Here is a 26,726-nt window from a genome sequence, read left to right on the forward strand (position 1 = left end):
TCAATCAGGTTGGATAAGAATTCCCTACCCTTAATCTTTATAGGCACATTTTTATAGACCCTAGTACAATGAACTACACCCTCCAGTTGGAAGTTCTATAGGAATATCTATGTCATCTACAGTTTTCAGACAGTTTGATAGTTTTGGAAGTATAGCTTTAGGAGTATGTTACACCAGAATCAAACAAAACTTTAACAGGAACTGAGTTTATAGAAAATGTACCAGTGATAACATCTTTCACAGCCTCGGCCTCTCGTGAACCCATCACATTAAGCTTTCTTGGTGTTCCACCCTTAACTTGTGTGCTACCTCCATTGGTGTTCTTATTCCCATTCTGAAACTGTGCTCCCTTGTTCATCTGATTCCCGTTGTTACCCTGACCACCTTTCTATTGATTCCAGTTTTGTCCATTACCCCTAGGTTGATTGTTTCCCTGGTTTCCCTTGTTCTTAGAAAAACATTCACATGCCCTGTGCCCTTGCTTGTTGCACAGGGTACAAGTGACCAGGTTACCCTCACACACTTTCCCTGGGTGGTTATTAGAACATCACTTACAGTAGTATACTCTTCGGTTACGATCTCCAGGTTGGTTCCTATTTCCCTTAGGAAAATTTCGCCCACCTTGGTTATTCCTATTATTTTGGAAGTTATTACCTTAGTGGTTGTTAAACTTCTGCCTCTTAAAGTTATTCTGGTTCCTGGATGGTCCAGGACTACTCATAGGCTCCTTTCTTTTTTTCCTAGCTTCCAACTCGGCCTTTTCAGCTTTCTCCTTCAACTCTAATGCATGTAAATGTGTTTCCCTTCCATACAACTCATCCAAGTTGTCAAAAACTTTTCCTGACAACTTCCCTTGGAGAGCAAGAGGCAATCCTCTCTCAAACCTTCTAGCTTTCTGCCTGTCAGTAGCCATAGTATCCTCAACAAATCTAGACAACTCGATAAACTTAGTGTAATACTCAATCACTGACATATTCCCCATCTTAAGTTCCAAGAACTCATCAGCTTTCTGCTTCTGCAAGAACATAGGGTAAAACTTATCCCTCACTTGCTCCTTGAACACATTCCATCCAAAGTTAGGTAAATCTCTCACAGTTTTCCCATTTTGTTGCCACCATAAATATACCTCACCCCTTAGGTAGTAAGCTGCACTACTCACTTTGCACTCATTAAGACATGCTACTACCACAAACAACTTATCAAACTCTCTCAACCAGTTCTCAAGGATAGTTGGGTCAGGTCTTCCCTGTTAGGTAGGAGGTTTGCTTTGGGCTATCTTCTTAAATAACTCTCTAGTAAGGTCTGGATTATTATTCCTCTCATCTAACTATTGAGCTACAGCAGCTAATTCCCTTACTACTTCATTCAGATCATTGGTATTGTTGTTTCTTCCTACCATTCTAGATCTCCTAAATAAAGAAATCACTACTATTAGGTAGGTCACAACTCTCTTGCAACTAAGAAATTACTATATATACTACTTGAATTCAAGCAGGTAAGCAGTCATTTTGAATTATAGTAGAAGCAACTGCTCAATTCTCCTACTAATAATTCAACACATTGTTGGTTGTCATGCAACCATTTCACTTAAATAAGCACACCACAAAATATTTTTGAGCCATTTCCCTTGGTACCATTTACAGAAAGCAATAAATTAAAATTAATGTTTGATAAGCTTATATAAAGAGAAAGGATTGATTGAGAAGAAATAATAATAATTTTATTGAAATAGGAAAAGAAATGTTTGAAACATCCCAATTATAGCTTTGCTACTTATTACTCACACAACTTTATTAAACTATAACTATGAATAAAGAATAAATCTTAAAACGCTAAAGAAAAGTTAATCTATAATCCTCAAATATTGACATTTTGTTAATCTTGTCTTTGATCTCTCTGTACTGCTTTGGATTATACTCAGGATCACTCCCATTGTCAACATCATTGCCATCATCATCATCATCTTCATCTTCCTCAGGGTCTTCCTCAGAATCATCGGTTTCTAAGTTGACAATCACTGGAGGACTTGGAGGATTAGGATTAGAAATAACTTGACAAGAAGAATCTCCATACTCACTATCCAGCTCTATAGGTTCACCTTGGTTCTTATAACTCTACTCAGGTTCTGACTCAAACATGGGATCTTCATTTTCTGAAGAGTAATAGGGCGCATATTGGTGTTGAATTGGATCACCAAAGTTATGGCAAGGAGGAGGTTGAGAAGCATATTAAGGGTTAAGATGGATAAATTCCCAGTGAGCAATGTAACGGTATAAATATCTCCAATCTGCTCCCCACTGACCATTAGAATCCTTATACTTGGTATAGTTAGCTACACCATTAGGCAAGTGGAAATCAAAAAATCGACTCTTAATAGCCTCATAAGGTGGATAATTAGGTAAACAGTGAACAATCATGGCTGAGACATAATCAGGTTGGTCTAGGTGACGCTCCCCAAACACATCAGATCTATAAGTACAATAAAATCGAATTCTGCGAATATAATCCCAAACATGCTCATAATCTTTCTTGACCAGAGTACCCATGTAGGAAAATCTACTAGGAAAATCAAACATCCTGCAAGGTATTTCAGGTTATGACTCAATAAAGAAAATTCTTTATTTAATCAAGTATACAGTTCTTTGCAAAAATTTAAGTTTGGTGTTCAGTCATACAATTTTTGTCACCACACATAAACATGCTTTCATATAAATACATATTATCATTCAACATGCTCGAACACCTCATATAAATAAAATATGCACATAAGGAGACATACAATTCTAGCCTATATGCCCATTCTTTCCTGCCCAAATCTCACCACATGATTTTAAAGCGATTAACACATAATTACATACCTTGAATCCTTCGCATACCTGCACGCATAATTTAATTTAAATTCTAAAACATTTTCGAAAATATTTATTTGAGAAAATAAAAAAAATCGGACCTTTGAAAATAAAAAAAATAAATAAAAAAAATTCGGCCCTCCTCTTAAAAAAAATAATTTTTTTTGAACTTTATAAAAAATTTCAAACTTGTTAGAATAAGCACTTGGCCAAGCTTTTAAAAAAAAATAGGTACCTAAAAAAATAGTTTGGCTTTAGTGGTAATAAAATTCAACCAAAGCTCCCAGATACCATTTTGTAATACCCCGGAAATTCCCTTATTTTAAATTACTCTTTTTATTTTAATTAAAACTATTTTAAGGAAATAACCAAAATATTACCGCCACCGTGATAATGGCTAAGGCTATTTTTTTAAAGTTATATAGTGGAAGTCTAAAGTAAAAACCAACTTTTAAAATAAAACTTGAGTTCACAACCTCAAAACAAAATAAAAGTAATTAAATCACAAGTTGGAACCATTCCAAACATGGCCCTTTTAAAATCCAACTTTAAACAACACATAAGGTTAGTCCATAATAAAATAATTCAAAACATAAAACTAGGAAAGCATCACAAGTAACTCTCGGCACTCACTCCCATCATACTCTTCATGCTTCAAGTACCTGTCACTTCCCCTTTATTTCAACCCTAATGGGTCATAGTAGGGCCAACCAAAGGAAATCCAAACACAAACACAAAAGTACGAATCAGCAAAAGCTGAGTACATATGCACCACACTAACATGAATATCCTATCAACAAGAATAGTAATAAAACATTCTTGCAATACAATCACAGTCAACTTACCTTTGACTCATAACTAGCAATATTAATTATTAATTAACATCTTTGGATTACGCATCGAACGGGTTTCCTTCCTTAAAAATATAGTCCATTAAAAATGGAGCTTCCAACCAGGGAGCTTCCTCAATTGGCACCTACTATGTCACACCTTGGTGACGGAATTCCAGCGCATAAATAATAATAATAAAAGAAAGTACAGTGTCCTGTACCACTGTAGAAGCTATGGTTAAATATAAAACCCCATAACTCCCCCATATGTTCATACTCAAGGTATATATGTTCTAAGAGTTTTGGTGTGTATCCTCTTACACTTTACGTGATTTATCAATTTAACATGTGAAGACTCCAGCCAATCAATCAAGATTAAACATAACAATAATCAACACATTCTTCCAATTAATTCTTGAATTAATTAGTGAGCACATACTACTTATTTTAGTTAAGGTTCCTTGCCTAGTTTTGTGCACTCTTGCTAGAAATCACCTAGCTTGAAACTTCCTACAATTAAAAATACATAATTATAATTAATCCACTATTCTCACAAATTTCCAGCAACTATAATACTATGTAAACCATACTAATTAACCCTTTTTAATGATATGAAAGCCATAAAACCTTTTCTTTAAGTGGGTACTTCATATCCTTTCAAAAACACTTGATTTTTATGACTTAAATAAAATTCCAGCATACTTATTTTATATAAAACATCACTTTTAGGCTAGAAAATCATATATAAATCATTAAAACCTTTTTCCTTTTTATGGGTAATTAAACCCTAACTCAATAATTAAAAATTAGTGTGTGTAAATAATTTTCAGCATTCAATTGAAGGCTTTAAATACATCAAAAACATGATTAGACCATGAATTAATCAAGAACAACAACCTAACCTCAATCCCTAACCAATTATACAAAATCTCCAATTTCTAGGGTTTATAATTTGGGGTTTTTAATTAAATAAAAATTTGAAATTTATAACAACAAATTAGAAATATCAAAATCCTAAAATCAACACCAAAACATAATAAAAATCATGCCTTTATTACAATAAATCAATAGAATAAATTTTAGGATTAAAGAAGTTTTATATATATATATATATGAACAAACCGGAAAAAGAGAGAGAGAGAGAGGAGGGTGGCGCCGGCCGGCTGGGTTGCCGATGGCCGGCCGTGCCAAAAAGAGGTAGAAGGAGAGAGAGTGCGTGGGTTTTAGGGGAAAAAGAAGAGGAAAAAGAAAGAAAAATAAAGGAAAAGGAGATAGAGAAAATAATGAAAAAACATTTGAATTTTTTTTTTTATGAAATCTGACAATTATGAACTTGTGTGGAAAAATCTTGAGGTTTTAAGGTATTTATACTCTCCTTTTAAAATTAAAACTCATATTTACAACTTTTCCATTACTAATTCCTAATCCCTTACAAATTCTCCCTTTGGACCAACTTATTGGGCCCCTAAATTCCCAATAAGTTAGTCCACCCTTTTAAATAGGATTGACCCAATTACAAATACTTTTGTTGCCTCAATTTATAATCCATTTTATTTACACACACTTATAATTTATTTAAATAAATAATTTCTTTATAAAATGAATTAAATCATTTTAATAAATAAAATAATTAATTTATATATATATAAATATAATAAAAATACGGAGTATTACACATAATTATAGTCAGTTTCATTGGTGAAATGAGCAATATAGTAATTGCAACCAATATATGTCAGGTTAGATCTCCTCTAATGTTCCATTTCTTTTTCAATCTCCTCATTAATCCCATATATCCCAATTTGTCGTTGAACATCTTGGTGATACTCCCTCTGTGTTTTGATAAGTGTTACACTTACCAAATCCGACCGTGTGTTAATAAGTGTTACACTTCCTTTTTTAGCAAAAAGTTACCTTTAAATATTATATCTCTCTCCTTTCATGCTCCCCACTCAAACAAACTACTACTTTTTTTATTATATATTTTCTCTCACATTCATTACTCTTCAATAAAATATTAACCCCACTATCTTTCTTTTACAAATTTTAAATACTCCAACTATCCTACTTACCTCTTATTTTATTTAAGTCAATTAAATTGGCTAAAATTATGTGCCGGTCAAACTGTAACACTTATTAAAACACGGAGGGAGTAAGAGAAGTTTTCCATGGTTGTCTCAACCTCTTCTTCTCATCCTTTGTAAGATTGATAACATGGCATCGACTATCATTAAGTATTTCATCCGGAACTTCATCATCATTAGAGATATCATCTTCTTCATCGGCACCAAAATTGCTCAAAAATTGATGCAACGATTGATTGCTTCCTTCTCCCCTCATCAATTCTCTGAAAGAATTTTGCGGCCTAGCACCAGTTTGGGAGTGTACTAGTTCCCTAGTCTTGTCCCCTGGCGTAGCAGCCATTTCAGCCTGATGACCTTGGTCTATTTCCATTAATTCATCATTAACAGAATGTGATGAATGAAATATGGTGCTTGTAATTTTTCGTTTTGGTTTCTTGTTAGATCAATCCAGTTAATCATGTTCTTCATTCAATGGATTTTTCGGCATTTTTAGGGTTTCAGAGTTTCTCTCCATTTTTTCTTTAAATCTGTAAAATATATATATTGGTCAGTAATTGTTTAAAATACTTGTACAATGTAGTTTTTTTTTTAAGTATATGGGTTTTTTTTTAGTATATGGAGTAGATTAGAATGTTGTCATAAATGTTTTTGAAAAAATAAACTAAAATTTTTATTTTCAATAAAATGAAAATTTTCCGAAAAAAAAATAAATAAAATAATTAAATAAATAAAATAATACACTGAATAAAAAGGTTTAAGAGGAAAAATTCCCTCCAATATGAACTCCACTTTAGTAAAGTACTAGTTATTGGAACCGTGCAAATATGCAATGCACGAATTCGTAATAATAAGATTATAAATATTGATAATCAATTAATATGGAGTTAATTGAAATTAAATGACTTATGTATCAATTTTATTTTTTTATTTGAATTATTTCTACTCTAAAATTATTTAATTGTTACGTATGTATGTAACAAAACTTACTAAAAGAATTTCAAAATTTTTTAATAGAACTTTTTAAATACATAAATAGCATTTTTTAGGGAAAAATTTTCACAAAATTATCATGAAGTGTCTTATCTGGTGATTACTTAATATATTGTATAGATATAGATTCTTAAAGAAGAAATTGTGACTAATTTGACATTTACATCATTTACATGATGACACTTTTATTTATTATTATATATTGGAGTACGGAGAAGAATGGTAGTTGACCTTTTCACTCTAGCCCGATGAGGTGCGGGTGCAAAGTTGATTTTCGTCATTTGTTTGCCCGGTCGAGCGCGCATACAAGTTGAAATTACATATCACTCTCGCTCGATTGGGTGAACCTCGCCTCATCAGGCGCCAATGACTCTTTCTCTTTCTCTTCCTCTTCCTTTATACTATCTCTTAACACTCACAATTAATGGGATGTTTATGAAGTTGTTAACTCACCTTAATGTTTGTACTTCGTCCCTTTGAATTCTTTAACTCTTGATTATCCCATCCTTCAGTATATATTTAATGGTTGAGGAAATCAGTTGACAAGATTACATCAAACACATTAAGCTAACACACATTCCTTTTTTTGGGCATACTAGTGCCGCAAATGCGCGTGATGCACAAGACATAGTTAGGGCCTATTCTCTTCGGCTTAATTTCAATTTAGTTCAGCTTAATTTCCTTCTCTCATAAACAATTCAGTTCAACTCCAATCAGTTCAGTTCAGTTCAATTCAGTAAATCAAAACAGACCCTTAGCCATGATCGAGAAGTTCTCTCAATTTGGTGTTATTTATAACTTTAGTTGTTAGTAGCATTAAACAAATATTTTTAGGGGTATAAATATCCACACATTATTTTTAAGAGTTAAAAACATAATTAATAATACTGAAGGAAAATATGTAATTAAATATTTAAGGGGCATCATAGTCTCAACACTATTCATACAAGTGTGTGAAAAGGGATAAATAAGTAAATAAACATTTTTAAGAACATAATCGTCTCAACACTATTCATATGAGTTTACTTATACTTAATAAAATGTAGGGAAGTTTATATAACTCCAACCTCTCACCAAAAGTGTCTTTGTGTGAGATTGGTGATGTGTGAAATTTAGGGGCGTGACAACGAATACAATTGATCATTACGATTGCGCCATAGTTTCGTTTTCAAATCAGTGATTTGCCTCACGACATACCATATTTGTTCAATTGATTATAAAATCAACTTTTCAATCATATTGTTTCTTTCTTTCTCCTACTCTTGAAAACATCTAAAACATCTCATTTTACAACATACTGTATAAGTTAAAAATAATTGGAAAATTTGCCAAGAATAATACTACCTTTTATCGGTCTTCCATAAATGGAACGACTTTCAGATTATTTCAAAATGGAATAATCTTTGACATACATTTGCCAAGAATAGAACGTAACCGGTTGGTAACCTGGTTAATAGGTTATTAGTGACACGTGTCACAATGTCATTGATCGATTTTTTTAACAATTTTTTTTAAATAAAACCTTAAAATTAAAAAATATACTTAAAAATAAAAAATAAAAAAAAGAAAAAAAAACTAAAAATTAGAAAAAAAAAGCTCTCCCTGCCGGCAGCCACCCCCACAATCGGGTCCTCCCAATAACCGTCGGTGGCAAGAACCCCTGATCCGACGCCGGTGGCCAGAGCCCCATTCCCGGCATTGGTGAAACCCATACTAACCCAAACCCCGACCACCCAGCCCCTTCCCCTTCCCCAGAACCACCTTCCTCCACCCTAAAACCCGCTCCTTCCCCTCGAAAACCCTTCGCTCCCCACCGGCTGGCGCCCAAACGACCTCCCCTGTGTCGGGGAACCTATTTCGCCCCTATGACGGTCGTTTCTATCCCCTTCCCCTCCATGAACCACCTTCTATAAACTCTAAAACCCAAAAATCGACTTTTCGAGGGGTGGCTGGGTGGTCGGGGTCTGGGTTATGAGGGGTTCCTCCAGGCGCCGGCGCCGGGTAGAGATGTGTGGCCACCGGCGGTTATGGGGAGCGACAGTGGGGTGGCTGCTGGCAGGGTGGAGGTGTTTTTTTTATTATTATTAATTTTAATTTCAGTTTTTTTTTATTTATTTTTTTTATAATAAGTTTAAGTTATTTAAATTTTTAATTTAAAATTATTATTATTAAAGAAAAATATTTTTAAACTTCTTAACCAATTAAAATATAACACGTGTCAATTGTAACCTATAAAAACAGGTCACCGATTTTTTTATTTCATTTATAACAAATAGACATTAAAGGTAGTATTATTTTAAAATAAACCATATATTGTTCTATTTATGGAAGATGGTTGAAAGTTTGTATTATTCACCACAAAATTTTTCAAAAAAATTAAGTCAAAGCTGATGATCAATACAGAGTCTCAATATAGATTTTGTTTTTAAAAATTTACTTTAATAAAAAAAAAAAATTGAATAACGGCATTGATTCAGAAAATTGATATGACAACCAAGATAAGGGCTTGCTAGCTGTGAGCCAGCCAAAAATCCTTTCATTAGCGTAGAATTAAAAAATAAAATAAAAAAAACTGGCACCTTTACAAAACCGACTTCGAGATCTAATTTCAAGTCGGTTAGCTCCCTATAAAACCCCTTTCTCTCTCTCCTCTCTTACCTAACTGACATCATTCACACCACTACTACTCGCTGTCAAATTACAGATCTCTTTTCTTCAATTTTCCAAATATGGGTGGTTTCGAGCAGCAGGTCAAGACAAGAGCCCAAGAATTGAAGACCTTCTTCAAGAAAAGCGTCAAAGTTGTTGGCAATTACAGTAAGAAGGGATGGAATAAGGTCAAGAACATTCGCAAGTGAATGTAAATAATTATCATTCTATGTTTTTTTTTCGGATGATGGGCGATATTTTAGTTTTTAGATTTTAGGATTTACGACTGGTGCTTTGTTTTTTTGATTTATGATTTTGTGTAGTTTTATTTTGCAGTAAATCTGATTGACTAAATTTGTTCTTGATTATATGATTTTGTGATGTTTTGATATGGAATAGATCTTATTGATTGAATTTTATTTTGGTTTATTTTTATTAATAATGATTGATTTTTGTTTTATAGTTTCGTTTTTCGTATTAATTTTTTTTTCCAGTATGTTAATCGAATTATTATTAAATTGTTCTTAACATGAATACATTATATCATAGCTGCTCCGTTATACAGATTATAGTTAATTCAAAGTGTAAAATTAAATCATTGACAGTGGGCTATATATAATTGATTTTGATTGCCGACTTAAAAAGATGATGCTTGAAATTGGGTTGTCAACCTGATTCACGCCCAATTGCAACGGCAGCAACCATCACCTCAAATCGCTTCGCTGCCCCATCTGCTAGCCCTTACTCGCGCATGACAGCGGCATAGATGCAATCACCATCAATGCTCCACTTCCTCAGTAAACCGAATTCGTCCAATTTGAACAGTAGTAGTCATGGTCAATCACCACCACAATTGCTGCAATTTTTCCCCTCAAAATGCGAATGTCAGACCCAAATTCAGATGCCAAGATGGCGGGGACATTGTGCCCGCTCACCGCGGATGGTGCGGCCGCGCTGGCAAGCTTCTGTGCGGTCTGCTGTGCCGACCATAGCTGCACCTAGCGAGGGCAGCAGCGCAGGTAGGGGTCTTCGGTCGTCTGTGCTATGCTGATGAGTTTTTGGCGTTGATTTGTGCCAATTTAAATGAACAATGACAGGTGATGAAATCAAATAACCAAAGGGGGTTTGTTAATTTTTCCATAAATTGTGTGGAAAGTGAGCGATCAAAGGCAAAAAATAACGGAGTATGGAAGAGCAAAGTGTAAATTTGGGGGAAATAAGTCAACCTTTACGTGATCATAACTTAAAATAAGTTAACCTTTCAATTAACTCAAAATAAGTCAACTTTTAAGGGATATGTTCTTTTAATAGGCCAAATGACCTATAAGTTATTTTTTAATTAAAAATAATATACTAAATTTAATTTTATTAGGAAATTTTTTAAATTAAGGTGTGGTAAAATAAAATAAAAAATTAAACGGGTACCTATTTTAAAAATGGATATATTTTTTTATGGTAATTTAAATATTTTCTTTTTTATTAATAATATTATATTTATTTAAGTAACTATGATTATATTAAATAAACAACTTAAAAAAAAAAAAAAAAAGAAAAAAAAAAGTACCAGCCAACCCTTCCCCCACCCACGACAACCCCTACTAGCTCCCGGCGTCGGTGACCACCTCCCTATCGCGACACCGGCAACCTCATGAATTCTCTCTCCTCCTCTTCCATACTTTCCATCCTTTCTCTCTCTTTACTCCCCCTCTGCAACTCCCTTTATTATACAAACCCACAAACACCCATTTTCACAACTCTCTGAAACACCATTTTCATAATTATTCTGCAAAATTCCTACTCAAGCTCACAACAATGGTGTTTTTCCTCTCAATTTCTCTCTCCTCCTCTTCCTCCTAACCACCATCTCTTCCTTCTCTTTCACCACCTCAACTCCAACTATCGGCGTAACAATCCAACACCACCCATCTTCCGCCACCCTTACACATTGCTGTCGCCGTCAACCACCATACTCCTCTATTTTACTCCTCCTCTGCATCTCCAATACCCTTGTCCACTCTCTCGCTGCAAATCGCTCCGACAACGTCGTTTAGCTTTACACCCATCCACGTCATCCATTTTTTCCTCACTAACGTTGTTCTCCTCGCTATTCGCAACATGCAAAGGTTGCACTTCAGTGCTTCACGAAGGGACGGGAATGGGTTTAGGGGTTGGGGTTAGGATTTGGGGGTTGGGTTTAGGGATGGGAATGGGGAAAAAGGGAGGGGATGGGGTTGCCGGCGACGAAGGAGGGAGGTGGTCACTGGCCGCTGGAAGGGGGAGGGGGCTGGAAGTGGGTGGTGGCTGGGTTTTTTTTTTTTTTTAAGTTTTTTTGTTTATTTTATTTTTTTTGATATAATTATTTAATTGTAAATTAACTTTTTTAAAATAATCAATCAAAAATAAATCTTAATTATTTTTTTAAAAAAAGGACCAATCACATAATGACACTTGTTATATTTAACCTTAAAAACCGGTTAATTTCTAATCTAATAGGTTTTGACTCATTTTGAGAAAATACCCTTAAAAATTGACTTATTTTGAGTTAATTGAAAGGTTGTCTTATTTTGAGCTAACCACGCAAAGGTTGGCTTATTCCTGACAAATTTTCCCAAATTTAAATGTTAGTATTTTTTTTTTAAGGAAACAAATTTAAATGTTATAGCTTTCTTAATTCAAGCCAACACAAAATAAAACTAAAGCTTTGTTCGGTTGAACAAAAAAATTACACTTTTAGAGCTTTTCAACTTATTTATTATAGAGGTGTCAAAACTGAACCGACTAGAAAAAAATCATCCGTTTCAATTGTGAACGATCCGATTTTATCCGAGAAATTCAAGACACAAACCCGATCTGTAACCGAATCAAACTCAACCCGAATCCGAATTTGACCCGATTTGAATTTAACCCGACACCGATTTGACCCGACTTAAACTCAGCCCAAAACCGATTTGACCCTACTTGAACTCAAACCGAAAGATTTGACCCGACTTCAATTCAAACCGAACGATTTGACCTAACCTGAACTCAATCCGAACCGAAATTGACCTGACAAATACTCGATTTAATTCGATCTGTTTTTTATCGGGACTGATATTAACCGAATCCGATTTTAACCTGACCTGATTTTGACTTGACATGATTTCAATCCAACCATAATTTTAAACCCAACCTATTATTTACCATATTTTTCACTTAAACATATATTAATGACACATTAAAGACCTAATAACAAGATTAAAATAAAGACTTAATAATTACTCTACTTTTAAAAATGTACTTATTTGAATATTAAATTTGGTCAATCCAACCAATCAAATTCAGCCAAACATAAAAAGTGTCCTAAACCGAACTGAATCAACCTTAGTAATCAAATTGAACTTAATAGAACCAAAACAACCGATCAGAACCAATGCGACACAAAGTCCTCTACCCGAAATTAACCCGGTCAAACCCGTTTTGAACCCGATTCGAATTTATCCGAACCGAATATGAACCGATCTAAAGCTAACCCCACTCAAACCCAATCTGGTCCCGAGATATCTTATCCCGAATTTGATCCAGAGGCGAATTACAAGGGTAATTTTGAACCGAATGTATCCGATCCGAATTGACCCGACCCGAACAAGCCCGATCCAAATTCCATCCGATTATCTGAATTGACACCTCTTATATATTATACAAGTATATCTTGTTTTGAGTTTTGGCCTCTGGGTCTAAAGTAATGATAAAAACAAAAATCGCAAAACTGATGGCCCATGCGACGCGCTTTTAGAATTCTATCAGCTTTTAAAACTTTATCTTTTCCCGATTTTTAAGTATATAGTACAACTGGATTTTCTGATTCTGAGGAGACGAATTCTATATCCCGACATCTCATTTTTCAATTCCATACGACCCAAAAGGCTTAGACGTAAATTTTCGATGTACAATTTCTATTGCTCTTAGCTTTATTTATAATATTTGTCAAATAATTGAAAGTCCAAAACCCGAAGGTGATATGAGTTTTTCTAACTAATGTATTTAATTATATGGGAAATTCTCTTTAATAACACTATAGTTTTTAATTTTCTAATTGGTAGATTGTGAAATTTTTAATTATCCGGTAAACTCCAATTACTTATACTAATCTAATGGTGACATTAATGACAATAATATGAAATTATAAGCCTAACCCTAGTTAACTAAGACTTAATGGCTTACTTTAACACTATTTTATCTTCAATTCTGGCTCCCAATTCAAACCTGACCCATCCTCACCAAGGCTGAAACTCGTCACCGCCCAAACCCGCCACCTTCCCACCACCGCCTGCACCCCCTAAAAACCACCCAACACCGCCCCCACCTGCACCCCTAAAATTACTTGAATCTACTCCCACCAACACCCCTATACACTACCCAAAATTGTTGTCGCTTGCACCCCTCAAAACCACCAGCAACCGCCCCCACTTACACCATCCCAAATCCAGATTTCACAACCCACACCTACCCGAAACCCATATAAAAACCATCCCAAATCACCACAAATCCACCAAATTAAAACCACCAACATTTACCCCACGAGAAGAAAAACAAGAGTAAAACAAAAGCAAACCTTTTTATATCATCAATCATAGATTTTAACGACCAAATTCGACCATGAAAACTCCAAATTTGGAGGTTTTATGGTTGAATTTGGCCTTTAAAACTTAAATTTGAATTTGGACTTTAAGAGGCGGTGGCGGTGGAGTGCTAAGGTTGGTTATTACAGTGTGTGGGTATGTGAAGTAAGGAAAGCGGTGATGGAGCGTGGTGGGAGGAGATAGACGAATAGTGTTTGGAAAAGGAGGAAGCAGAAAGATGGTATTTGTTAGTGATGGAGCCATGGAGATTGGTGGTGAAAGACTGAAAAAGAGAGGAATGGTTGGTGGTGAAAGGTTGGTTGGTCATGGGTGTATGAATCAAATGGGGACAATTATGTCAATTATTCGTTTATTTGTTATTATTAGCTTAACCATGGTTAAGAAATTAACAAAACTTAGGGCCGGTTCATATTTACTGAACTGATTGGAGCTAAACTGAACTAAACTGAATTGAATTGAACTGAATTGAATTAAACGGAAAAATTAAAATGCATAAAAATATATGAAAACGTTTATGAAAATTAATGATAATATATATAGTGGATTGTGGAAAATATAAAAGTGTTATAAAAATAACTCTGTATTTTAAATTATTAAATTTTGTAATATTATATTTTAAATATATATATAAATAAAAAGTATTCTTCAATATTTTACTGTAGTCAATCGCATATACTGCAGTTTCTCAAAAAAAAAAAAAAACCTACTTTCTTTAATTATTAAAAAATCGTTCCCCTAAAAAAAAAATCGTTCCCCTAAATTTTCTCAAAAATATTTTACGCTTGAGTAACCTAAATTTTTCTGGTCATCTCCCTCCTCTCAACTATCAAGCAGCAAGGTTTCTTTCAAATTTCTCGAGCAAAGCAGCTAGCCACCGTGGCTAGCCTCGGCTGGCCACGCACGGTGGCCTGCAACCCAGCAGTAACAGCTGCCACATTGCTGCCCTTGCGGTAGTGGCTGCTGTCACGGCAGCCAGCCACCGTGGCTAGCTTCGGCTAGCCAAACACGGTGGCCGGCGTGGTGGTTGCGGTATTTTCAAAAAAAAAAAAAATTCTGTTTTAAAAATTTATTTCAGGATAATTGCGAATTATTTTGGGATAAAATTGGTTTTATTTTGGATAAGTTAAAATATTTTCAAAATATGATCTTTTATTTAAAAGATAAAGTTGGTTTTATTTGGTTAAAATCTTTTATTTTAGGATAAAATCAAATATTCAAAAGTTGTTATATTTGATATTATCCATATTTAGTTTGTTATTTTGATAATTATCCTAAATTAAAGTGGTTAATTAAGGATAAGATTGATGAGGATATTCTGAGCATATTCCAAAAGGATAATAATTGATTTAAATAATGTGATTATCCCATAATTAGATTAGGATGTAATTGATTTTAAAATTATTTGATTGGCTAGTAATTAGGATAGAATCTCCTAAATTAGTTAGGATAATCATGGAAGATCAAATATGATTTATCTTTCTAGATTAAAATATGATTTGATTCTATCTCATGACTAAATTAAATATATGATATTTTATGAACCGTCATGAATAATATATGATATTATCTAATTATGATTAAAATATAAAATTTTTAGGAAATGCGTTGTCTTTATTATGATCATTCGATGTTATAGTTTAGACAAGCATGTTGAGTGATTTATTATATGGCACTATTCTAATATATGATATTATGTTGCTATATATAGACTAGTGTGGCCCATAGATTCTTAAATACGATCTGCGTATCGTGATGTATTTTTGTAATCTAAATACGGTCTGCGTATCGTTGAGTATTTTTTATAACTTTTATTTAATGTAAATAGAATAGTTATTTAAATGATGTTAGCCCAAAAGAAGCCCATGAAGTGAAGGCCCAAAGGAGCAAGGTGGATGAAGATCCATGATGATTCAAGTGGGAGCATTTTCATTTCTAGTTTTTCTTAGGACTAAGGGGCCATACTACGTCATATTTATTTTATTGCATTAGTAGATTATGCATGTTTAGGTTTATTTATGTTGTTTGATGATGCGCTAGAGTTCACTAAATAATCACAACATTATAAATCTAGATCCCAGTAATATTGAGGCAGCTTTTTCCAATTAAAAACCCGATGAAACCTTTGACATTTGTGATGGGTCATGCCAAAGCTGGGCATCATAATTTTCATTGGGGAGTGGGGGTAGGACAAATTCTACACTTTTAATTGGTTATACTCAACAAGGTTACCTAAAGATAAAGTTTAGAACCTTGAAGCTAAGGGTAATAATTAAACATGTGATGGTTAATTATTCAACCAAGAGTTACAAGAGTTGTAATCAGTAAAGAGTTTACTCACCTTGAAAATGTAATGGTTGATGGCAGGGCCAAAGTCCGGTTAATTATTGCATGAATAAAGGGTCTTGGAGTCACTTAAAATTCAATTGGGGTCATTTAATTATTGAATAAAGTGTCTTAAAGTTACCAAATGAATATGTTTTGTGGTACTTTAATTTATTAAACATAATTATTAAACTTTGCCTTATTTTGACATAGATGGGTAGCCGTAATAACAATGACAGCAACGTTTACAATTTGCGACCATTCCTTGAAAAGGATAGGTTGACAGGGGAAAACTTTTCCAACTGGGAAAGAATGCTAAGGCTTGTTCTGAAATCTGAGGGCAAGGAGGATATCATTGATACCCCATTACCAGGACCTCTGCCAGAAAATCCAACTGCGGCAGATATCAAGAAGCACAAGGAAGCTCATGATAGAGCTATGCCTATCACTTGCTTAATGATTGCTACCATGGAACCTAGTCTTCAAAAGCGTTTTGAGGACCTGGATGCCTATTCAATCATGGAAGAGCTCAAAGTTTTGTTTAAGAAACAAGCTAGAGTTGAAAGGTATGAGCTTCATCGTGAGATTATGGATTGTAGAATGGAGAAGGGTGCCACAGTTCATGATCATGTTTTCAAAATGATCGGCCTAATTCAAAGTATGGAGAAACTGGGGTACCCAATTAGTGATGATTTGGCAACAGACATCATTCTCCATTCACTTCCAGAAAGTTTCAACCAGTTTATCATGAACTTTAACATGACTGCGAATGCAAAGACTATGAGTCAATTGCATGCAATGCTGGTTAGTGCTGAGAAACAAATCCCTAAGGAACCTAAGAAGGAAGTTCTTATGATTCAGAAGGGAAAGGGGTTCAAGAAGAAGGGGCAAAAGGCTAATGCCAAGAGCAAGGGCAAGCAAATTGCCAAGGCACCTGAAAAGCCTAAGGCGAATCCAAAACCCAAAGTTGCAAGTGAGAGTGAATGCTTTTACTGCAAGAAGAAGGGGCATTGGAAACGCAATTGCCAGAAATACCTTGATTTCCTCAAGAAGAAGAATGGAGCATCAACCTCAGGTATTATGTTATAAACATTTTAACTTTCACTAAGGTATGAGATACCAAGTTGCAGTGCTTAACATTATGATGTTGCACAGGAACTGCAAGCAAGTGAAGCTAGCATGGAGATGGAGCTTGAAGGTGCACTAGAAGTATTTGAGTGGCCAGAGATAGCTTCATAGTTTTAATTTCTGATTAGTTTATCATGACATTTAGAACTATTTCCAGTTTTTGATGAGACAATATTTCGGTTTTCTTGTTTTGAATACTGATTTGGTTTTACTTGGCTTGGACAAATGTTGATCCATGACCAAGGTAATAAATTGTTTTTATTTTGCTAGATATGAGTTAATTTTATTTATGACATTGATATACGTAGATCACAAAAGTAAATTTAGATGATTCAAAGCAAACATACTTATAACAAAGTAAAGTTAGGTCACATAAACCATTTGCACATCCAAAGTTATGGATGGACTCTTACTCTTATATGATTATGAATCACTTGAGAATTAGAAGTAATGCTTGATAAAATGACCAAGTTACCTTTTAGTTGAAAGGGTAAAAGAGCTAAAATGACCTTTTGGAACACAAACACATGATGTGAGTGTACCATAAATTCAAGATTTAGCAAAGGGATTTAACTATTTCATTGCTTTTATTAACGATTTAAGTAAATATGTCGATAATTACTTAATGAAATAGAAGTTGGAATCATTGAAATATTCAAAATTCAAAAATGAAATGTAAAATCAAGTTTGAGATAAACAATTTAGCACCACAATATGATTGTTGTGATAAATATTTAACTCAAAACAAATGATCATCTAAAGGAATTGTTGAATTAGTTCACAATCCAGGAACATTACAATTAAAATGTATAAAGTAGGAATCAAACTTTGCTTGCCATGGTTCGATCCAAGATTTAATGATTTACAAATATCGTTGTGAGGATATGCATTAGAACAACAACAATTGTGAATATACTAAACAGAAACTTCACCAAAGCAATAGAAAGACTGGAAATGTTCCAAAGTAATCTTTTCTAAAAAGGATTGAGGGAATATGAAATCTATGTAAAATGTTTACAAAGATGACATAATAAACCCTAAATCAGAGGTATTATTCCTACAATCGCGTAGAAACAAAATGTTTGTTGCTCGCGATAGTGTCTTTATAGAAAGAAATGTCTCCCTACAAAGCCAAGTGGGAGTAAAGTTAGATCTCGATGAGATTCGAGACGAGCAACAAAGGGATGTAGATAACACTACATCAGAGACGAATGCGCATGAAATCAGCTAATTTGATAAAACATGTGTCGAAGCAAGCTAATTCAACTAGCGAGACTTCTATCGTCCTACTAGAATGAAAGGCTTCAATGAGTTGAAGAGAATAATTCTATTGTCGCTCACACCTATCGTAGGTTACTTAGGATTCACAAACAGTTTGTTGGAATTCTAGTAAAAGGTGGATTCTAAAATTTTCCTATTGGAATGGTTGGAATCCATACCTACAAGCAAGCTTTGGACAAGTGCCAACTCAGGAAGTGGCTTAAAGCCAAGAAATCCAGAATGGACTCCATGTCTGTAAAGATGTGCTAGTCCATGATAGTCTTACAAATAGAGTCAAACCTATTAGTCATGTAAGCCTATTCGGATTATTTCTAGTTATGGAAATCAAAATCACCTTCATGAAATGTTCTTGATGGATGGGATGTATATGATACAACTTAAGTTTTGAATTCCAGAAATTCCTAGAAAGTTTTGCAAACTTCACAAATTCATTTATGGATTGAAGTAAGCATTAAGGAGTTGAAATATTCATTAGGAAATCAAACAGTTTGATTACCTTGGAAGAATGGAAAAGAAATCTTGTAGAAACAAGAAGTTTAGTGGGAGCAATTGGTCTTCTTAGTCTAGTATGTAGTTGACATACATTTCATATGAAATGATATATCAATACTTGAATAAGTCAAGCAATGGTTAGAAAGATTGTTTCTATATGGGAGACTTAGGAGATGTTGAGTACATATTGGGAATCAAAATCCACAAAGTGAATCTTGAAGGATGACTGGACCTAATCAAGAGACTTATGTTGATAAGGTTCTTGACGAGTTCAAGATGCAAGATTCTAAGAGAGGATCTCTTCCCATGTCTCATGGTTTTACACTCAGTAAAACTCAGTGCCTTAAAAGCTAGTTGAGTTGAGTTGTAAAGGCAGTGGACCTAATGTTTTTGCAAAAGGGACCATTACATGTACCATGAAATGTACAAAACAAGTTGTTACATATGACTTGTGCATGTGTAGCAAGTTTCGAGCAAATACAGAATAAGCATACGGAAAGTTACCAAGAACAAATCCTTGAGTACTTGAGAAGCGCTAAAGGAATTTTTCTAGTTTATGGTGTTAAAGGTAAACAAGTTGTCAAGAGTTTTACGAATGCAAGTTCTCTCCAAACAGGCAAGATGACTCTAGATTTTGATCTAGACGCACAATTTTGTTAGTATGGAGAAGTACAGTGAGCTTGAAGAGTTCAAAGCAGAGCACTATTGCATGCTCAATGTCAGAATATGTGTATTAAGCTATAGTCGGATAGTTTTAGAGGAAGTTCGGATTAAAATGTAATATGACTAAAGGGTCACCTTTGCCCAAGAACAAAGGAGCCAGGGTCACATCACAAATCCAAACAAATGGATATAAGATATCGCCTCAGTTATGAGATCATTGACCGGCGGAAGGTCACGTTCTGCAAAGTTTTATTATGAGTGAGAAATCACTAAACCCCTTCCATAGACAAAGGTATGAAAGTCATATTAAAGTCTTGGATTGAAGCAAATTATGTAATTTAAGTTGTGTATGTTTGTGGAAACATTTTACATGAGAAAATACATCAATTTGCAGAATTATGTTTAAAATAGAAATTATTATTTCTCTTATTTAATTATGGTTTTGAAATTAAATAAAATGTCCAAAATAATTATGGATTGATGGGCTCATCAGGTTATCTATTTTAGAGACCTGGTGTATGAAACCCCACAGGTGAACAAAATCCGTATATTATTTAAGTTCCTAGTTCGAAATCATTAAAGTGGACATAAATGATTTCAATAAATGGACTAGCATGTAAGATTGATTGGATAGCTCGGTTTCATGGGCTATAGGGGCATAGTGATGCTCGGTCAATCACTTAGATATGCATGAATGATGCATGATCGAACTATTGACCTACTTTGAAGTTCAAGTATAGAGCTTCCGTATATATTAGTGGATTCCTTTGACATGAGTGGAACATTGATTTCATTCAATGGATGTTATAACTGTGGTACATTCAAACGTCTACCCGTAACTGGAGATTATTAAGGATGTTTCCCGGTTATTTCAGAAGTTGAGTGGGAGGCTTGTTGCCACAAGATTGGATAGAGTCTACCTATTAAATTAGGAAATGTGTCATGGCCGCTTGAAGAGGGAGAATTCAGAAAATACGTGGCCGCGTTCAAATGCATTACTCAGTAATCATTTGGTTTTGTAATTCTAACTCGGATTTCAAGAAACGATTTGTAGATTAATATGATCTCGACATGTGATGCAATCATATTATCAAATCGACATATACATTGACTTAAGGAATTTGAATGTTGCACCCTTGTCTCAGACAAGTGGGAGATTGAAGGAGTTATGTCTTCGTCGTGTGCAATTACTAGATATATAATTGGATCAAATTATGGAGATAATTAAGTCCGGACATTTGGGTCGTCGTTTTGCCATAGCTAGAGGTACTTACGATCTTTGGACTAGTAAAATAGGCCAAAGCCCAATTGGACGGATCCTATAAGGTCACACAAAGGGGCTAGATCGAGCATTAGAGGACGAGGCCCATCATGGGCCTCATCACTCTAGGTGGCCGGCCATGTAGGGGCTTTGAGAGGCTATTGGGCTTCGTGCCCTAGTCTAATTATAATGGGATTATAAATAGACTAGGTGCCTAGGTTTGCATGTAAGGAATTAACTGATCATTTAGATCAAACCCTAATTAGCAAACACGAAACCAACCCCCTCTCATACTCCCTCTCTCACGGCTCTCTCCTCCTCCCGGCGCACGGTGGTGTCTCGTGGTGGTGGTGGTTCGTGCGGTGGTCGGTTGTCCGAAAAGGTGGTGATCGCGGTTTTCCTCTATCACTCGACCAATCTAGTATTGGTGGACGGCTCGTTCGAATCTCGTGGACTAAGTAGAGGAGCAACACTTGGGGCTCTATTCTCTCCCTGATTTGCCTGTCGAATAGCTTCGTGGAATTCACGCTTCAAAGGTATGATTATGTGTCTTGTGTGTTATGCATGCGGTCCTTGGATTAGGTACTTTATTGAATATGATTCATATATATATTATTTCCGCTGCGTAGTACTTATAAACTCCTACAGAATTAACTTTAATTGTCGAATTTTGCTAAACCCATACCCAATGTCGTTTTTTTTGTTCTTGAATATTAATGGAAGCCATGAAAAAATTATGAATGTTTTACCGGTGTCCGACAGTAGTCTTGAAATAAGTATAGATCCATTACTATTTGCATTTGGTGTTGTATTGCCATCGTTGTTCCACCTAAAAATTCAATATGCTACTCAAGCTTAATTTAATATGCTACTTTCATATGTTAACATGGCTCAAAGAATTTCTCATGAAGCAGAGCATCCAATCATGTCGGTATTGAACGAAGACCCACCTGATTAAATTCAGCAAATAATAAGCATTTAATCCAATATTTAATTAAACCATTACCAACAAAGTAAAATTTAATAATTAAAGAAAGACCCACCATAAATTAGAATTAGAAAAACAGAGTATTACTATAGAAGAGAGAGAGAAATGGAAATCTGAAAATTGAATTTTGTGTTTCATTATGCAAAATTATATGCTGAACGATTTATTTTTTTTGGTTATGGGTTAAAAGTTTTACAATCTGATGATTAGTTTATCATGTAGTCGTACGTTACTGTTGGTCTGTTGGAACGTTAATATGATATATTCGTGTTAAATTACGTGTCTAGAAGAAATATACGGTATTTTATGTTATTTTCTAAATCGCTATTTGTCTGATAGATACTTTGTGGACCAACTGAAAGAGGGTAATAAGAGTGAGTGAGTGAGTGAGCAGAGAGCAGTGTACGAAAAGGAATTGTGAAAGAGAGTAATAAGAGTGAGTGAGTGAATGATAGTACCCACAATGCATTAATATGTATAAAAAGGTAATAATGTAGTATAGTAATATTAATTTCATGTGTTTCTCTACTTATAATTGTAGTATAGTAATATTAATTGTAAGTACTTAAACTTGTATTTATGACATGTGTTCTAATAAAAAACATTAGTATACCCTTAATTTTATTGCTAGTTAGTTATTTTAGAAGCGTTGGAGTTGTCATGTAGTTTGTGCTTTAATATCTATTCTTTCACTTTGGATGTTGTTTAGCCATATCTTGTTTGCAATGAGTACCCAACGAGCATCTTTCACTTCGGATGTTGTGACCATACTTTTGGGAATTCTGCCGGACCATGTCTCCCCAGCCGGTGGGAAAACTGATTGGGATGTTGTTGCTAGAACTTTAAACACCCGAACTGGAAAGAAATTTACACCCCTTCCTATTATGAATTGGTTCATGAATATGAAAAATAAACACAAAGCTTGGAATGAATTAAAGAACTGGACTGGTATTGGATGGATCAATAATGATTGCCTTGAAGTTGATGTTGATTCTGAAAAATGGCAAGCCTTTGTTAAGGTATTTGTTAACTATTCTTATTATTTAATTTGTATATTATAGACATATATTTTTTCCTTCGACTAATATGTTTCTTTAAAACGTTATCCTTTTTCAGCGATATAGATCCATACCAAAAGCTTTTCTTAAGATTCCATTAGAGAATGAGGCGGAATGGGATAAGATTTTTATTAGTGGTTATGCAAAGGGTGATAGATCTTTTACACCAGCATCACTTGGGATGAAACTGAAACAGAAGGAAGTATTGAGTGTTGAAGCTGAAGCATCTTGTGACTCTGATAATGCTCATGAAATTGAAACCCGCAACAATGACATCCTTGCTTGTATCGTTCCTAGTGAAACAAAAAAGAGTAAAGACCTTGACAACCAGCCCTCTAGGATATCTAGTAAAAGGTCTAGGAAAGAGGATATTGATGCATGTCTTGATCAATTGAAGCGATCCTCTCTGAGTCAATCTTCTAAACCCAAAAACCCTTTTGATGAAGTTCTCAATATCTTGGAGTCTATGAGGATTGTTGAAAAGTATGGGGAAGCCTTTGCTGTGGATATTCTTGATAGCTTTCGTAGTACTCTCGGTGCTATCGATCTTTTCACCTCTTTGCGTTCTGATGGAGGGAGACTTCATTTCTTAAGGAAGCATTGTAAACTTGAAGATGATGTGTATAAGCCAGACACTTCATTTACTTCATTGCTTGAGGAAGGATTCTATGAAAACTAGTATTTTAAGTTGAAATAATTGTGTGACTTTATGGCTAGTTTTATGATTATGATCAGATTTTCATTATGGATTTCAATTACAACTTATGTTTGTGTAATATGATCGGATGATTTCGTCTAAATTATTTCTATTATGTGTGTTTGTATTCACTTTTGTTACCATTATGAGTCCAAGTTATTTCTTTTGAATTCCTTGTTTTTTTAAGCTTGTCTAAAGCAATTTGCAATAAATCTTTTGTTGGTTATGTAGAATGGATGATGATTTGGTGGAAGAAAGTTTGACACGTATAGCATTGCATGAGCTAAGGAGATTGACGTCCTAAGTTGAACAGATACCTTTGCATGTTGGTGGGGAAACGAGAAGTCAATGGATACATAGGATGCTGACAGGCCATCATAATTTGTACAAAGAACAACTTCGGCTAAGTAGAAAAATATTTATAAGTCTTGCTAATACTCTTAGAGAACAAAAATTGTTGAGAGATGGTAATGGTAAACATATAGGCATTGAGGAGAAACTTGGGATATGTTTGTACATGCTTGCCAAACCTGCTTCCGTTCGTGATGCTGTTGAAAAATTTCAACACAGTATAACTACTATTTCGAAGTATTTCCACGAGGTATTAGAGGCATTGCAGACGTTGTCAACTCAAATAATTCGATCATATCAAAGTTTGAATGAAACACCTCCTGAAATTCAAAATAACAACAAATACTGGCCTTTCTTTAAGGTACTTATTCACATTAAATTTACCTACATGTATAATGTCCATGTAATGACCATGTACTTTTTTTCGTAGGATTGTGTTGGTGCCATAGACGGTACCCTTATAGATGCAGTTGTTGCAGATGCTGTAGGCAAGGCCTTCAGAGATCGAAAAGGGGGCAAATCATGGAATGTGATGGCTGTGTGTTCACATAACATGTTGTTTACTCACATCAATGTAGGTTATGAAGGCAGTGCACATGATACAACTGTTTGGAGGCGATGTTTAGAAGATGCAATAATGGGATTCCTTCATCCACCGTCTGGTACAAACTAAGTTACATTGCGATGAATAAGATAGAAAAATCCATTACTTTGGTTAACTAACATTATGATTATTGTACAGGAAAATACTATGTGGTCGATTCAGCGTATCCTAATACACTCGGGTACTTGAGTCCACATGGAGGACCTGATGTGAGGTATCATTTGCCTGATTTCAAGAGAACAGGTCCTCCACGAGGAAAGATTGAGCAATTCGATTAAATACACCTTCTTGTCGAAATGTAATTGAGAGAATTTTTGCGGTTCTGAAAAATAGGTGGAAGGTTCTACAACCTAATTCGATGCCGCAAATGGACTTTTGCTATAAGTTGCAAATAATCGTTGCTTGTTGTACTCTACACAATTTTGTTCGTTTACATAAACTAGGGATTCCATTCACGCACCAAGTTGAAGTCATGGGACCAACAGAAGATCATACTATGTACGATGATAACAGAAAAGCAGTTATGGATATTGTACGAAACCAAATAACTGATCAGATATGGGAGTCAATTCAGAGGAATGTCGAGGTAATGGAGCAACTTAATGGAGAAGAAGAAGACGAAGAACTAACCGATTATGAAAGCTAGTAACTGTTGTGTAGTATTCTCATTTTGTCAATGAATTCAACTATAAAAAAAAATGTGACCATTTTGAACGACGAATATAATTTAAAATAATAATAATAATAATAATAATTATTATTATTATTGTCGTTGTTGTTGTAATATGCTAAAACATCTAAAACAAAAAAATTAAGAACTGAGCCGAATTGAACTGAACTGAACTGATTAGAGCTGAACTAAAATGAACTGATTGGAGCTGATCTGAACTGAAAATAAGTAAATATGAACAAACCCTTAGTCGTTAATGTTATAATTAACATAATAAAAAAATATAAGTTTACTAAAGATAATAGTTATTTTTTTCAATTTACCAAAGAGAATAAGAAAAAGTTGAGTATTACCAAGGAGAATTTCCTTAATTCTTTTGATTTATTTTTTTATTAAAGTTATAACGTGTTATTCATGATGTAGCATTCAAAATTGCACATTTGTAGTGAGTATCTAATTATTTTGTTTTTATTTGCTCTATTTATTTTATTGTTTTGATTACTAGCATCATGTTTAGGGATTGATTTTTAATTATTAGTATCATGTTTAGGCGTTTTGTTTATCTTAATAGTATTTTTTTTCCTTTTTTTAACAACGGTCCAAAAAGGAAGCTAGCTCCCAAATGACTCAAGACTACAAGTAAAATAAGGAGAGGGTTTAGCTCTGTTAGCTATACTAATACTAGACCTAAAATGGGGATTGGGCATACAATATTCATGGCCTACTTAGTGATGCGTATCCTTAAGAGATTTAAACACACACAAATTCTCTATAGGATTCGTCCACTAAGAATTAAACAAGAAGACAAGTAGATTAAGTAAGTTAAAGGTCACACCACCCCTTAATTAATCAACTCAAACAAAGCTTAAAGAACATAATCGCCAGCTTCAAGAAACGAATGTTTCGATTGCAAAACAAGCAAATACTTTAATTTAATAATCTGAAAAATTCTATATCTCAGAAGTCATGAAATTACAACTATTTATAGACCAAAAACTAACTAATTTGAAGTCTAATAGGACTAGTACAAGCCCCTAGCCTTTATCCCCAAGTAACCCAAATAGAATAAGAAAACTAGTTCTACTTAGATTAAGAAACTAATTCTAATTCTACTTAGTCTATAAATTCCTAAAATAAATAAAATTAATCCAAAGTGATTAAACCAAGAAAACCCTTTCAAGTGAAAGGTA

General features: G+C 34.3%; 2 protein-coding genes across 2 annotated transcripts; one reads left to right on the forward strand and one right to left on the reverse strand.

Moving 5' to 3' along the window:
• Window positions 1–655: 655 nt before the first annotated feature.
• Window positions 656–1,399, reverse strand: LOC145588745 (uncharacterized). Its single transcript, XM_081645352.1, has 2 exons — window positions 1,340–1,399; window positions 656–1,246 (listed from the first exon to the last, which is right to left on the reverse strand). The coding sequence occupies exons 1-2, from the start codon at window positions 1,397–1,399 to the stop codon at window positions 656–658; spliced, it is 651 nt and encodes a 216-aa protein (XP_081501478.1).
• Window positions 1,400–24,272: 22,873 nt separating this feature from the next.
• Window positions 24,273–25,512, forward strand: LOC145588746 (uncharacterized). The gene is made up of 4 exons (XM_081645353.1): window positions 24,273–24,623; window positions 24,693–24,924; window positions 25,005–25,080; window positions 25,200–25,512. Exons 1-4 carry the CDS (start codon window positions 24,273–24,275, stop codon window positions 25,510–25,512), a joined length of 972 nt encoding a protein of 323 aa, XP_081501479.1.
• The last annotated feature ends 1,214 nt before the right edge of the window (window positions 25,513–26,726 follow it).

This window comes from Chenopodium album, chromosome 17, assembly GCF_948465745.1.
Source record: "Chenopodium album chromosome 17, dcCheAlbu1.1, whole genome shotgun sequence".
Classification (NCBI taxonomy): domain Eukaryota; kingdom Viridiplantae; phylum Streptophyta; class Magnoliopsida; order Caryophyllales; family Amaranthaceae; genus Chenopodium; species Chenopodium album.

What these genes read in the sequence shown, in the direction of transcription:
- LOC145588745 (XM_081645352.1), bottom strand. Translation starts at nt 1,399, where the DNA reads ATGGTAGGAAGAAACAACAATACCAATGATCTGAATGAAGTAGTAAGG. An exon ending in TAGTAAGGGAATTAGCTGCT is followed by an intron (nt 1,247 to 1,339) that starts GTAGCTCAATAG and finishes CCTACCTAACAG; the next exon opens with GGAAGACCTGACCCAACTAT.
- LOC145588746 (XM_081645353.1), top strand. Translation starts at nt 24,273, where the DNA reads ATGCTGACAGGCCATCATAATTTGTACAAAGAACAACTTCGGCTAAGT. An exon ending in AATACTGGCCTTTCTTTAAG is followed by an intron (nt 24,624 to 24,692) that starts GTACTTATTCAC and finishes TTTTTTTCGTAG; the next exon opens with GATTGTGTTGGTGCCATAGA. An exon ending in CATGGAGGACCTGATGTGAG is followed by an intron (nt 25,081 to 25,199) that starts GTATCATTTGCC and finishes TCTGAAAAATAG; the next exon opens with GTGGAAGGTTCTACAACCTA.